This window comes from Trachypithecus francoisi, unplaced genomic scaffold (assembly GCF_009764315.1).
Source record: "Trachypithecus francoisi isolate TF-2019V2 unplaced genomic scaffold, Tfra_2.0 Lachesis_group0, whole genome shotgun sequence".
NCBI lineage: Eukaryota > Metazoa > Chordata > Mammalia > Primates > Cercopithecidae > Trachypithecus > Trachypithecus francoisi.
This window is the reverse complement of record NW_022681453.1, coordinates 20,386,748-20,401,685: the sequence shown is the minus strand read 5'-3', so window position 1 is coordinate 20,401,685 and position 14,938 is coordinate 20,386,748. Positions and strand designations below refer to the sequence as shown.

Genomic DNA, 14,938 nt, shown 5'->3' with positions numbered 1-14,938 from the left:
GGTTCCCACCAAGGGGGTGGTGAAGATGGTCTCATCTCATCCTTACTGCAGGAACTTACCACTGTCCCCAACCCACAGAGAATACAGAGACCACGACTTGCCCGAGGTCATGCAGCCAGGGAGGAGTGCAGCTTGGACTTGGCAACTTGGCAGCCCTGAGCAGTCCCATGGCCCAAGCCCCCCGAACTGGCTCCTCTCCCGGCTGGCTCTGCACCACTGCCCTCCCACCTGCCACACAAACCCACCCTCTTCTCTGGGTTGCACAGTTTGGACTTGACCTCCTTGGCTTTCTGAATTGCTTTCAGCACTTCCACAGTGTCCAGCTCCTTCTCTGTGGTTACTGTGTCATCCAGACAGACCTAGAGCATCCAGAAAGTAGCTATCAGCATGGGGACTAGTGAGCACGGCAGGAGGATGGTGGGTCCCTGCTGAGGAGGGGCATGAGCGCCTGCTGTGGGCCAGGCCATGTGAGGACACCACAGGCTGAGGAAGGCTCTCCACTACTCATGGAAGAGACCTGGGAGTGCCTTGGAGGGGTCCAGGGAGGCCCCACATCTATCTCTGGAGTCCTTCGCCAAGAACAGGAGCAGCAAACTCTTGGGCAACTTGAACTGAGTCCCCAGTTAGAGGCGGGAGGCAGACTCAAAAGAGCAGTGGGAAAGGGCAGGCCCCACCTGCAAATGCAGGAGGGAGTGGCGGCTGGCAGGCAGTTAGGGGTTGGGTAGGGTGGTTGAATGAGGGAAGGTCCCAAGGGCCTGGACAGGAGCTGACACTCTGTGGCCTGGGAGCTTCCCAAAGTCTGGAGCCCAGGAGGGGAGGAGATGGCATCTTGTGGTCTTGTGACTGTGTGGACGAAGGGGCACTTACGGCCAAAAAGAGGGAGGTGGCACGCAAATAGTTCCCAGCTATTTTCTGACCTGGGATTTGGGGGGAATAGAAGGTCCAAGGACCAACCAGAGAATCAGGGGGCCTGCTCCAGGCCCAGGTGATGGGTGAACCTGGTTAAGTGTGTCTGGTCAGCATTGTGGCAGATGCACAGACACAGCAAGAGGCAGCAGACACCAGGCTGGGCTACAATGACAAAGGCAAACCCTTTGGGTTTACGGTCAGGCACTATGGCCACAAGTTGTCCAGGAGATATGAATACTTTAAGGATCTTATTTCTGACCCTTTCCTAGAATAAACATTGTTATCCCAGACAGGAGGGGCAGGAGATGCAAGGGAGGCTTTTCCTGGGGGAGATAGTGGACTTCCCAGAACTGGAAAGCCCTCAAGGGACAGGACCTCCTTCTAAAGCAGGCAAGGGTAGAACAATGGCCATATATCCCCCTACCGCCCATGCAGACTTGACTGCATCCCGAGGGTCTCCCTGGGCTCTTCTGACTGCGCTGGGGCTCACCTCTGAGGCCCTCTCTCCGAACTGAGCCAGCACCTTGGTCCGGTAGTCGGGGATGATGCTCAGAGGGTTGTTCAGCAGAGACACGTGCTCCAGACACGGGAGGCTGCCTATGCTCCGGACCTCCTCCATCTGCAAGGTATGAGTTCCATCCCCTTTGGTCCCTTCTCTTAACACTTCAGCAACACGCCAACACGTTTCATGGTCTCTTTTAAATGAAAGGAATCTTAACATTCTTCTTTAACACGATACACACCAAGGCACAGAAATCCCAAAATCGCGAGGTCTGTGGGCTCACCTGTTCGATCCTGTTGTCCCGGAGATCCAGGTTGACCAGTGAGTAGAGCTTGTGTAGGCCACTCAGACTCTCCAGGAGGTTGCCTGCCAGGTTTAAGGTCTTGATGTTCCCCAGCTTGGTGTGAAGCCCTTCCAAGGAGGAGAGCTTGTTGTAGGACAGGTCCAGATGCACAAGGTTATACAGGTGCTGCAGTGGTGTGGAGAACAGCGTAAAGTGGCTCAGGTCAAGTCTCCAAAGATAGGGGCCTGAGACTAATGGATGGGCCTTCCAATCCAAACTACCCAGTTCTGCAAGTCACTCTGACAGTTATTTTAGGAAGGGAAGTCCCTCTTCTCTGCCGCACATGCCACAGCACAGTGGCACCCCTGCAGACAGTTGGGGTGGGCACTGAAAACACGGCTGTCCACATTCGGGACGGAGGTGCATCATCATGCTTGGTTTGTATTTACTCATGCTTCCTAATTCTTTGGAACTAGAGCAACAATCACTCAGTGCATTGCTGGGATCCTAAAGGGAAGACAGCAACCCCTGCCCTTACAACCCCTGGGTATGGCCAAATTCCCAAGGCTGCATCAGTCTCCTGAACTCTCAGAAAGGGGCCTGGGGAGTGTGTGCGGGCAGCACTGGTCTTCAAAGGCACTACCTGCAAATTGTCCACAACCAGCAATCCATTGTGACTCAGGTCCAGGAACTCAATCTTTGGGATCAGTTTCTTGTGAAAGAAAAGAACATCCGATGTTACTGTAGGGGCCAGACCCCAAATATGGTCCCCCATACAGTGGACGGGCACCCCAGGATGCTTCCTCCTGACCACGGACTCCCACAGGCTGTCCCTGCAGGACCACACCTCCCACTGCCCAGCCAGTAGCACATCCAAAGGTGCACACAGGGCCCCCAGTGCTGGGCGCTACTCATTGTTTTCATGGAACACTTGGCTTGTGAAAATGACACACGGCAAGGTCCCAGACAGAGAAGGGAGTCTGTCCTTCTTCAACCCTGCTCACACTCCCTAAGCAGCGCAAACACAGGAATGACACTTACTGCCCAAATGCCCTCTGGATGTCATTATTCTATGGGCACATCTGTCATCTAAGGAGTGATTTTTCTGCCCCACTCTTTGGAGTAAATATCATCACTTAGTGTGGTTATAGTTTACCAAATTTACATGAAATTCATATGTTTTATTTGTCTCTAAGCACCACCTCACCAATTTTAAATGATCCCATTTTTTTTTTCTTTTGGGACGGAGTCTCACTCTGTCACCCAGGCTGGAATGCAGTGGCGCTATCTCAGCTTATTGCAAACTCTGCCTCCCGGGTTCAAGTGATTCTCTTGCCTAAGCCTCCCGAAGTAGCTGGGATTACAGGCGCCCGCCACCACGCCCGGCTAATTTTTGTATTTTTAGTAGAGACGGGGTTTCACCATGTTGGTCAGGCTGGTCTTGAACTCCTGACCTCAGGTGATCCTCCCGCCTCGGCCTCCCAAAGTGCTGGGATTACAGGCATGAACCACCGCGCCCGGCCCCTATTTTATAATTAACTTAAAATGGCAGGCAATGCACAGAGCACTAGATATAGGTTTTCTGTGGTCCTTCCTGAAAAAGCTGAGTTAAATACTCAAACTCAGGGTTTGGTGGGGTCAGAGAAACCCCTGGCACCTGCTGCTGAGAGCATACCACAGACTCGTCGATCTCGGAGATGCTGTTGTGGCTCAGGTCAAGCGTGGTCAATGCCTGCCAAGTGGGGATGACGGCAGTCACAGGGCCTTCTAGGGCTGTGCCTTCAGGCTCCCACTCATCAAATTCTGAGGCTTCAGGAACAAGGACTTCCTGCATAAAAACATCTGTTGAGCACCACACTTGGGCCCTCACGCAACACTCACTGGGAACACAGTCATTGCAGAATTTAAGGAAGGGCTGGAGCATATTTAGCATGTGGAAGTAAACTTGCATTAAAGCAGGCCTTTGGTTCCTATGTCTTTAAACGATTGTGAAATCGTTCAAAGCTGAACAATTCACCACATAACAGCCACTTAGAATAAGTCCTGGTCCTGCTTTAGGAGCAATGCTTTTCAAGCCCAAAGGGCCTTTGCCTTGGTGACCTGGTGATGCCTTTTCTGGCTTTTTCTCTTTTTTGAGATGGAGTCTCACTCTGTCACCCAGGCTGGAGTGCAGTGGCGCAATCTCAGTTCACTGCCACCTCTGCCTCGCAGGCTCAGGTGATCCTCCTGCCTTAGCCTCCCCAGTAGCTGGGACTAGAGGTGTGTACCACCACGCCTGGCTAATTTTTGCATTTTTAACAGAGATAAGGGCTTCACCATGTTGGCCAGGCTGGTCTCAAACTCCTGACTTCAGGTGATCCACCCACCTCTGCCTCCCAAAGTGCTGGGATTACAGGCGTGACCCACAGCACCTAGTCGTTTGTTCTTTGAGACACAGTCTCGTTCTGTCGCCCAGGCTGGAGTGCAGTGGCACCATCATGGCTCACTGCAGCCTCAAACTCGCAGGCGCAAGCAAATCCTCCCACCTCAGCCTCTTGAGTAGCTGGGACTACAGACGCACACCACCTTGCCCAGCTAATTAAAACATTTTTTTTTCTGTAGAAACAAGGTCTCCCTACATAGCCCAGACTGGTCTCAAACTCCTGGGCTCAAGTGATCCTCCTGCCTTGGCCTCTCAAAGTGCTGGGATTACAGGTGCCAGCCACTGCTACTGGCCAGCCAGCCGTCTTTTCTAGCTTCTCAGAAGCTGAAGGTGCGAATTCATGGTTTCCAGGCAGCTGTGCTTTCCAAGCTGATGATGTGGTCCTCACTGTGGACACCAGGCCTTTAAAACCGTTATTTCACAGGGATAAAGTCAGAAAATGCTAAGACGAGGGGAGTAGCACAGAGCCCAGAGACCATCAAAATGGAGGAAGGCAGGCCTATTTGTTTTGACAAGACCTTTCTTCTCACAACGGGTCACCCTGGGCTCCTTCAGCAAGATAGCAAGAAGTGCTCGGAGAGGGACCAGGTGGCCCAATACACTCTCTGCAAGCCTCAAGAGGAATATTTTTCACCAAATCCTTTTTTTTTTTTTTTTTTTAAGAGACAAGGTCTCCCTATGTTGCCCAGGTTGGTCTCCAACTCCTGGACTCAAGGAATCCTCCTGCCTTAGCCTCCCAAAATGCTAGGATTACAGGCATGAGCCACCACACCTGGCCCAAACCTAAGTCTTGATCAGGAGCCTTAAGTCATAATATTAGCCACGACCTGCCTTTTCTATACCCGGGGAAAGATTTTAACATTAGCAAGATATAATACATAAAAATGTAAACAGAAACACACATTCCCAATTTGAGTGTTTCTGCTGATCACATATAAACAACAGGGCCTAGCATTTTCCCAACCTTACCTTCTAATCAAGCCCATGGAGAAAAAGATACAAATGAGGGCTTAGCCAGGGATTGCTAAAGCTTAGAGGGACAATCTAAGCTTAGTTATTAATCTAATTAATAAAGGTTCCACCACTTGCCACAGCTTAGCAATTTGTTCATTAAAAAACCAATGAAGGCTGGGCGAAGTGGCTCATGCCTGTCATCCCAGCACTTTGGGAGGCTGAGGCTGGTGGATCACTTGAGGTCAGGAGTTCGAGACCAGCCTGGCCAACATGGTAAAACTCTGTCTCTACCAAAAATACAAAACTTAGTGGGGTGTGGTGGTGGGCATCTGTAATCCCAGCTGCGTGGAAGGCTGAGGTAGGAGAATCGCTTGAACCCAGGAGGTAGAGGTTGCAGTGAACTGAGATCATACCACTGCACTCCAGTCTGGGCCACACAGTGAGACTCTATCTCAAAACAAAAACAAAACAAAACAAAAACACCAATGACATTTTTTATTTTTTTGGGGGAAAAAAGCCAAGTTCCTTAAAATGCCCTGTTCACAACATGAACTTTTAATGCAGATGTGAACTAAAGTGTCCCAGGGGCTGCCAAGTGCTCGGAGGCCCCCCATGAGTGTGTGGCCTCCCCACAGACGGTCCAGCCTCTGAATACTGACAGACACAGCAGTGTCCTCACCCGTCCTCAGTGGTGGAGACCACAGCCCAGGACCCTGACCCACAGACATTGCCCCAGGCAGGATATACGTGAAGCTTACCTTCATCGAGGTTGCTGAGAAGCGGACACTCAGCGTGGCTAAGGTGGGCTTCGATGCGACCAGCCCTCTGATGTGCTGAGCATCACAGTGACTTATCTGGAACGAGGAACAGCTGCATCTCAGAAACAGAATCCTTGCTCCATCAGAAGTCTCCAGATGTAGGTGTTCCCCACCCCCATACAAAAGCACAACGACGGGCAACCCAAATCCTCAGAGACGGGAGGCCACTCAAAACCAAAGTCTCTCTTTTTCCCAATGTCAGTGCTGACCAAACATTCTCTGAAGTATATAGTAAGAAAGATGCCTGGCCTCTCAGACTCACAATAGGCCACAAATTCCATTTCCTCTGTAAGGGCTGCCTGGGGCTTGGCAGGTGAACATAAAGTGTGGGTCATGGAAACTGCCGGGGAGAACAAGCGGCCTCCACAGCACAGCGAGTGGGGTGGGTCTCCCTGTTCATCCAGCCCCCACTCCAGGGAACTCAGCTGTTGGGTGGTGAGGAGGGGCAAGCCACAGACCAAAGCACACTCCCCGAGCCACCTGCCCAAGCACACCCACAGACACAGATCCAGAGCCTCGGTCTGCTTGGCAGGGCTGGGTCAGGTTTCCTCTTCACTTCCCTGTCCTCACTCAGCAGCAGGACACACCACAAGTTTCCCGAGACCGCTGTAGACAAAATAGCCCAGTGCGCAGCATAGGCTCTGAACGCAGTCTCAGCTGAATTCAAATCCCAGCTTTCCACTCATTAACTGTGTGGCCCTGGCCAAACTTCCTTATCTGCCCAAGCCTCAGTTTCCCCAACTGTAAAATGGAAATAAAAGTGTCCTCTTCACAGGGCTGCTGTGAAGATTCAATCAAGGAGACATGGGGCCACAGGGCAGAACACCAAAGCCATGCTGAAAATATTATGCTTTAAAACACTTTTTTGTATCATTACTGACTCTCTTTTCTTTTCAAAAATGCTAAAATTGGCATTGCAAACCAAGGAGTCCAGTAGTGATAAACGCAGAGTGTTTCTTGTGTGGGTGCCCCAGAGGCAGGGCATCCTCGAAGCTCTTTGCCAACTGGCCTTGGGAAATACAGACTTGTATCTGGCTCTGTCTGACCCTCAGGATGACTTCCCAGGACTTGAACTTGAGGTACACATGCCCCCTGCCTCTATGAGGAGGCCCAGAAGGAGCCAGCTGCTGGTGCTCCACCCTGGCTAACCACCCCTGCAGCTCACGCCAGGACAGAGGCGTGTAGACCAGCCAGGGACAGGAGAGGCCTCTCTTTCTCCGCCTTCAGAAGGCCTGGTCACCTACGCAGAACCTGTCACATACTGCTAAACACGAAAGCACAGCACCTTTTGATTAAATCAGGACACCCAGCATCACAAACACTTCCTAGCCACAGAGTTGGGAGCAAGAGGATGCTGTGCAGGGCTCGGCCTTCCTGCACTCCGGCAGCACCGGGCCTTACCTCCACCTGATGCAGGGACTTGAATATTGATAGGTCGAATGGCAGGAACTGCTCCTGAATGTTGCTGGTCCCAAAAGGTCCTTCTGTGCCAGAAACCTGAGGCCAAAGATAAGGCTTAAATTGGGAACAGCACCGCACACCCATCGGGGAGTGCTGCAGCAGCTGACAAGCTGAAGACAACTTTGACCACTTCTGCCTTCAACAAAGCAGGCTCAGACCAAGACTTAATTTAATAGGACACTGGGTCACGACTGCCCCCTGGTGCCCACAGCCAGAAGCACAGTGCCAAGAATAACCAGGAGGCCTTCCTTCCACCAAGTGTCCCCCCATGGTCTCCTTCACACAAACTGCCAGCCAGTCCCCTGCAGGCTGCACCCCCACCGACTGAGGGGCTCTCCACAACTGAGCTGCTGCAGTTTTACCTTAAGGTACTTAAGGCGACAGGTGAAGTCGAGGATGTGCCCGAGGTCAGTCTTGGCATCCCCACTGGCGCACGTGGGCTTTCCCTGCTGCAGCTGCTCCGTGACGGCATACAGCTGCAGGGGTCCAATGGCAAAGACCTCGCCGGCCCCCAGGAGCTGCTCTCCTGCAAGAGCCATGCCCTGAAGGATAAGTGTCCAGCCGCAGCCCCAGCCCTCATGCAGCTGGGATTTCCATATCTTTTCTGTCAACAAGCAGTTGGCAAGCCCCCACTGTGTCAAGGCAAAGCCAGGGCCCTGGGCATGCAGGAGCTGCTGCCCTCCTGGGTGCCTGCTAGGCATAGGGCAACCCTAGACATGTGATGACACAGGAGGGCAGGGCTGTGGGGCTGTGAGGCTGGGGAGCCACTGAGGAAGGAGTGAGGCCGAGTTGAGACCAAAGGCACTGAGCCAGAGTGAGGCTGGCGAGAGGCAGCATTCTGGGTGACAGACCTATGCTGCAACCTCTGAAATGCAAACACCCAGGTCAGGCGCAGGCCTATGGTGCCAGCACGGCACAAAGCCTGGGAGCAGGATGGGTTCTGAGCCCAAATACCTGCTGCTTGGTCCTCGCTCCACGCCTCCCAGTCATGTGCCCTCAGGTTGGTGACTGGTCCTCTGACCCTGTATCCTCACCTATACCTGTGGCTCTTGGGGGAAGGCAGTAAGATGCTAACAGGAGGCATTCGTCACACATTAGCTACTATAACTGTGCTCTCTGGCAGGGATGGGACCCAGGGTCAGCTTCTATCTGCCATCTGAGCCCTTTCAGGTAAGCACAAATCAGGTGCGAGGGAGCAGCGTGCTACCCACCTTCTGGCACCCACCACACGGCTTTGGAACAGAGCCCAAGTCTGGGCTGAGCCCCTGACATGGTACTCAAGAGTACTGAGGGACCACAGCTCCTCAGACCTGGCCACCTACAGGGCAGGTAGGTGGGCTCCAGAGTGACTTCTGTGTCATCCTGTGCCTCTGCCCGCCTCATAAAACTACACAACTTATGCCCAGTGTTTCAGGGACCTGTGGCCACATACCTTTCTCAAAGAGCTCTTCAGCCAGTGCTGCAGTGATGCCATTTATCTCCTGCAGAGAAAACAAAATTTGCCCTCAGGAAGTCCACCAGCCAGTCCCTGGGATTTGCACATTCCCTGCTATCTATCCCCTCTGTTGTGCCAGTGCCATCTCTCTAGAAAGTTAAAGAAAGGAGGGCATAAACCTACAATGAAGCAAGCTTAGAAAGGGAAACTCAATATTCTAGTTATATGGATACCTGAAATGTCTCCTCCAAAGCAGAAGGGAAACCAAAACCAGCCTAATGCTGCGACTCCAGTCCACAGGGCCAAGGGCACTGTAGCCCAGGAGGCCAGCAGAGCTGCATTACGCTAAGGGCTTCTGGGAAGCTAGCAGCTCCCCAAACTGGCTCTGGGTGTTCCTAGGAGAGGGTGTAGCAGACAGAAAAGTCCTGTTTTTTTCTGGAAGAGAGGCTCCTATCACCCTGGTGGGATGAAGGACCGCCCAGAGCTAACCCTCCCCCTGGGAATGACCACTTCCACTTTCTCTCATGTTTCAAACCTGTCTCAGGAAAAGAGTGAACGCTTGCTTTCTTCTTGTGCTCATCCCTTCCAGATTCACAACAGTAACATTCAGTCCCAGGGTCCCAAGAAAGAAGTGGGAAGGATTTCCTTTTTAAATGATGCGATGAAGGAGGCAGAAAAAGGACAAGCCTCCAGTCATACAAACAACACCCCAGATCCTAATTCATACTGGGTCACGGCCTGAGCCACTTAAGGTTCCTGAATCCTCCCAACATCCCACAAGAGGAAAAGAGATAACTGCCTTTTTTTTTTTTTTTTTTAATAGAGACAGGGTTTTTCTCTGTCACTCAGGCTGAGTGCAATAGTATAACCATAGCTCACTGCAGCCTGGAACTCCTGGGCTCAAGCAATCCTCCTGCCTCAACCTCCCAAGTAGCTGGGACTATAGGTGTGCATCAGAATGACTTGCTTTTTTTTTTTTTTTTTATGAAGTCTTGCTCTGTTGCCCAGGCTGGAGTGCAGGGGTGTAATCTCGGCTCACTGCAACCTCTGCCTCCCAGGTTGGAGCCATTCTCCTGCCTCAGCCTCACAAGTAGCTGGGATTACAGGCATGCGCCATGGTGCCCGGCCAATTCTTGTATTTTTAGTAGAGACAGAGTTTCACCATGTTGGTGAGGCTGATCTCAAACTCCTGACCTCAACTGATCTGCCCACCTGAGCCTCCCAAAGTGCTGGGATTACAGGCATGAGTCACTGCCCCCAGCCAACCAACTAATTTTTAAGAAAATATTTTGTAGAGACACGGTCTCACTATGTTGCCCAGGGTGGTCTTGAACTTTTGACCCCAAGAGATCCTCCCACCTCGGCCTCCCAAATTGTTGGGATTACAGGCGTGAATCACTGCACCCAGCGATGGAAGCTTCTATCTGGAACTCTGTTTCACAAATGAACAAACTGAGGTGGACAAGTGCTGACACCCTCAATTTTACATGGCTAAAAACCAGCAAAGCCACACTCAAGTCCTTGGCCTTGGGCCTCTGCATATAAAACCAGTTGCCTCAGCACTTCAGTGTAATAACTGTGGGGTTGGCAGTGCCCCCCAAGGCCTTCAGCGTCCCACCCCCACATCCCATAGGTAAGAATTTTAACTCATCGACAGATGGCAGCCAACAGGCCTTTTCGTAAACAGCTCCAGATGGAGGCTGCATAATCTTCATAACTCACAGGAACATTGGGAACATCGCTTTCACCCGGACAAGCAATTCACGTGTTTATGGGATTCTAAAGATACAGGAGACAGAGTGTCCTTTTCCTGTTTTTCTCTTGTGTTGTTTGTCTCTCTTATCTTTTATACACGGTGGCCATTTTAATGGTGGTGTATATGTTGTAAACATTTCCTCCCAGTCTGCGTATACCTTCTATTTTTGTTCATGGTTCTTTTTCTGATAGAGATTTTTCATTTTTACATTGTTTAACCTCTATTTTTTTTTTATCCTTCATGACTTCTTGGGCCTCTTCTCTCACTCCACAATTATAAAAATATTCTCCTAATTTTCTTTCGGTCCTTTATGGAATCTTTAAAAAAAATCTGTTTATTCATTTAATCTGCTTGAAATTCAGCTTATTTACAGCATGAGAATAACTCCTTGCTGTACCTCCTGGACAAAAAGCAAAGGGAACAAAATGAGCACATGCAGCCTCAGCTTTAAGGGACGGGCAGGGTGCACGGCCGAATGGAAAAGGGCAAGGAGAGGGGCGCAGCAGGCGCGGGGCAGGACGGGGCTCCGGCTGAAAGTGAGGGCAGAGATGATGGGTGTGCTCTGAAGTTTAACTTCAGTCTCTTCCAACCACATAAGCTAAATGACATTTTCCTTGGCAGCTGTGAAGAACTGAACATGAGGAAGAGCCTGCAGTGATCCAAAGGCTTGTTTCTCCACGGATGGTTTTGAGAACCACGCCCCATCTATAGATCTGCACTTCGCAATCCTCCCTGCTATCAGATCGCCTGGAGCTGAGCAGGTTCCATCCAAGGGCTGCCAATCTCTGCCCACCTCAATTCCCCAAGAATAGCTCCAGGGCCTCTCAGGACACAAGGCTCTTACAGTTATCTCAGGGTAAAGGGTTCCGCACAATCAGTACTAAACGACCCTCACTTTCAACAGCACACTTCTTTTTTTTTGAGACGGAGTCTCGCTCTGTCTCCCAGGCTAGAGTGCAATAGCGTGATCTTGGCTCACTGCACCCACCACCTCCTGGGTTCAAGTGATTCTCCTGCCTCAGCCTCCTGAGTAGCTGGATCACAGGCCTGCGCCACCACACCCGGCAAATTTTTGTATTTTTAGTAGAGATGGGGTTTCACCATTTTGGCCAGGCTGGTCTCAAACTCCTGACCTAAGTGATCTGCCCGCCTCGGCCTCCCAAAGTGTTGGGATTACAGGCGTGAGCCACTACACTCGGCCAATGGCACATTTCTTCAGGTAGCTGGTGTCCGCTCAGAAAGAACACAGAAAAAACAATCGCCCTGGGCTAGGCATGTAGTCCCAGCTACTTGGGAGGCTGAAGCAGAAGGATTGCTTGAGCCCCTAAGTTCAGAGTCGAGCCTGGGCAACATAGCAAGATCCTGTCTCTCAAAAAGAAAAATGAAATCACCCTGGATGCCAGCGCCTCTAAGGGGACAGGGCTGGAATTTCTGGAACACACAGGAAGTTGAGAAAACGAAAGGGCCACCAGTTGCTACTAAGCAAAGAGAAAGCTTTCACTTCTAAGGAATCTCAAAGCAATTTGTGTAATAATTTTGCTGTTTAGGGCACAGGAAGTACATACTGCTGCCAATACTTTCTACTTGGTTTTCCAGGCTGTCCTTCACCTTGGGAGGGAGACTGAACCAGAGAGGAGCACAGAAATGCCTCAGCCCCCAAACCTAGCACACGGGCCTCCTCAGAGAGTTCGCCGGTTAAACGGTGGGCTCATGAGTAAAGGTGGGCAGAGTCAGGCCTCCCCATGCCAGGAGGAGGTGGGGTGGGGTGTCAGTGGCCCTAGCCCACATGCCCTACCCAATCTGTGCTGAAGGGACTTGAATTGCTTTGGGGTGCCATAAATGTCTGAATTGAAATGTATTTTCAATTCTTGTCTGGGCACGATGGCTCACCCCTGCAATCCCCGCCCTTTGGGAGGCCAAGGGGGGCAAATCACTTGAGGCCAGGAGTTCAAGACCCGCCTGGCCAACATGGTGAAACCCTGTCTCTACTAAAAATACAAAACTTAGCCAGGCGTGGTGGTACATGCCTGTACTCCCAGCTACTCTGGACGCTGAGGTAGGAGAATCACTTGAACCCGGGAGGTGGAGGTTGCAGTGAGCCGAGATTGCATCATTGCACTCCAGCCTGGGCAACAAGAGTGAGACTGTGTCTCAAAAAAAAAAAAAAGAAACTTAATACCAGCTATGTTTACAAACTGTTAACACTCACCCTCCCAATGTGTTACTGACCAAGAGATCAGCCGCACCACCTGCCCACCACCTGCCAGGATTCTGTGTTGGTGTGCAGCTGTGGGCAGAGGTTTGGGCTTCATGTAAACACTAGCTGGGGTGTGGTCCTGCAACTTAAAATTCTGACTGAGCATGCCTGCGCACATGCCCTGCAAACAAGTGTACTTCAAAACACATATACCTACACTCAACGCAAACCCCAGGCCAGTCCCAGATGCTTCGGTTTGGCACATGCCCAGGCAGTGTGCTTATTTGTGGGGCACTAACCAGGGAGTGAATGACATGTTACTGAGGCCATCCCCCAAGTGTGGCTGAGACACACATGCTAAGGGCTGGAATTCTTGTCTCACTTTTTTTTATTTGTTTGAGACGGAGTCTTGCCCTGTCACCCAGGCTGGAGTGCAATGGCGTGATCTCGGCTCACTGCAACCTCCGCCTCCTGGGTTCAAGTGATTCTCCTGCCTCAGTCTCTGGAGTAGCTGGGATTACAGGTGCGTGCCACCACACCTGGCTAATTTTTTGTATCTTTAGTAGGAAGGAGTTTCACCATGTTGGCCAGGCTGGTCTTGAACTCCTGACCTCATGATCCATCTGCCTCAGGCTCCCAAAGTGCTGGGATTACAGGTATGAGCCACTGCGCCCGGCCCTCCTCGTCTCACTTTATGTTGGTGATGAGGCATTCTAGCAGGAGTCAGGCATATGTGTGATTCAACTTTAAGCTAAAATACCCCATTGATGGATTCAAACCTCAGCTTTAACTGAAGAGAGTTGCAAGACTGCAAGTTCAAAAGAAAATCTGTTATAATTCATAGCCTCAGTACTTTGCAACTACAACAAATTATGGAAATAAATTGGATGCTAAAGCCAATGTTAAGATTTTAACAGTTCAACATAGCCCCTGATTCCAATTTTGAAAAGGATCTTTGTTCTAGCCAACTAACTTTAAAAGAAGACAACAATATAAACACCTTTCAAGAGAACTGAATTCCTCAGCCTCCCGAGTAGCTGGGACTACAGGTGCCCGCCACCTCACCTGGCTAGTTTTTTGTATTTTTTAGTAGAGACGGGGTTTCACTGGGTTAGCCAGGATGGTCTCGATCTCCTGACCTCATGATCTGCCCGTCTCGGCCTCCCAAAGTGCTAGGATTACAGGCTTGAGCCACCGCACCCGGCCCACTGCACAGTCTCTTACAGGCCTCACAAGGACCCCGGCCCATCAGCCTCCAGCTCACAGGCAGGTTAAATGACTGACTTGGACTAAACCATTGAGAAATAGGGGTGGGAGATAAACTCGCCTCTGCTTGCCTCCAAGTCCACCACAGTTGGAGGTCCTGCCCCACATGGTGTGCTAGAATTCCACGTGGGATTCCATTTCACTGAGTTTGAAAACCTGTTCCAGGGGTTCTGGGATGAGTCCTGTCACCACATGTCCAAGAGGGTCAGGACACAGCAATATGAAGAGCAGCACGGCAACAGGCAAGTGCCACAGTGTGCTCCTCACTCACACAGGCGGCAACCCCTGCACTCACACCTAAAGTGGGCTGGTAACAGGTAGTGCTTTCTTTCCTTGTTATTAAAACCACACCGCAGGCTGGGTGTGGTGGCTCACGCCTATAAACCCAGCACTTTGGGAGGCCGAGGTGGGTGGATCACTTGAGCCCAGGAGTTCGAGACCAGCCTGGGCAACATGGAGAAACCCCATCTCTACAAAGAGTACAAAAAATAGCCAAGTACGGTGGCACATGCCTGTAGTCCCAGCTACTTGGGGGGGTTGAGGTGGGAGGAGTACTTGAGCCTGGGAGGTCGAGGCTGCAGTGAACCGAGATGGTGCCACTGCACTCTAGCCTCGGCAACACAGCAAGACCCTGTCTCAAAAAACAAACAAAATCCATACAGGAATATATTGTTATAAATCTCTGTGACCTTGGATTGGGTAATGGTTTCTCATATATGATACCAAAACACAACTGACCAAAGAAATTGATAAACTGAACTTTTCTTTTTTTTTTTTTTGAGACAGAGTCTTGCTCTGTCGCCTGGGTTGGAGTGCAGTGGCCGGATCTCAGCTCACTGCAAGCTCCGCCTCCCGGGTTTATGCCATTCTCCTGCCTCAGCCTCCCGAGTAGCTGGGACTACAGGCACCTACCACCTCACCCGGCTAGTTTTTTG

The 14,938-nt window shown here is 51.1% G+C and overlaps 1 protein-coding gene across 2 annotated transcripts in view; it reads right to left on the bottom strand.

Annotated features, from left to right (window-relative positions):
• The window catches only part of NISCH (nischarin), a 38,495-nt gene that overhangs the window by 12,933 nt on the left and 10,624 nt on the right, over positions 1–14,938 (bottom strand). For both annotated transcript variants that reach the window (XM_033209843.1, XM_033209853.1), the window contains exons 4-12: positions 8,782–8,830; positions 7,712–7,875; positions 7,290–7,385; positions 5,829–5,924; positions 3,370–3,522; positions 2,338–2,406; positions 1,695–1,880; positions 1,400–1,528; positions 246–359 (exon numbers count right to left, since the gene is read on the bottom strand). In XM_033209843.1, the coding sequence (XP_033065734.1) occupies positions 246–359; positions 1,400–1,528; positions 1,695–1,880; positions 2,338–2,406; positions 3,370–3,522; positions 5,829–5,924; positions 7,290–7,385; positions 7,712–7,875; positions 8,782–8,830 (1,056 nt within the window). The remainder of the gene's footprint in view (positions 1–245; positions 360–1,399; positions 1,529–1,694; positions 1,881–2,337; positions 2,407–3,369; positions 3,523–5,828; positions 5,925–7,289; positions 7,386–7,711; positions 7,876–8,781; positions 8,831–14,938) is intronic.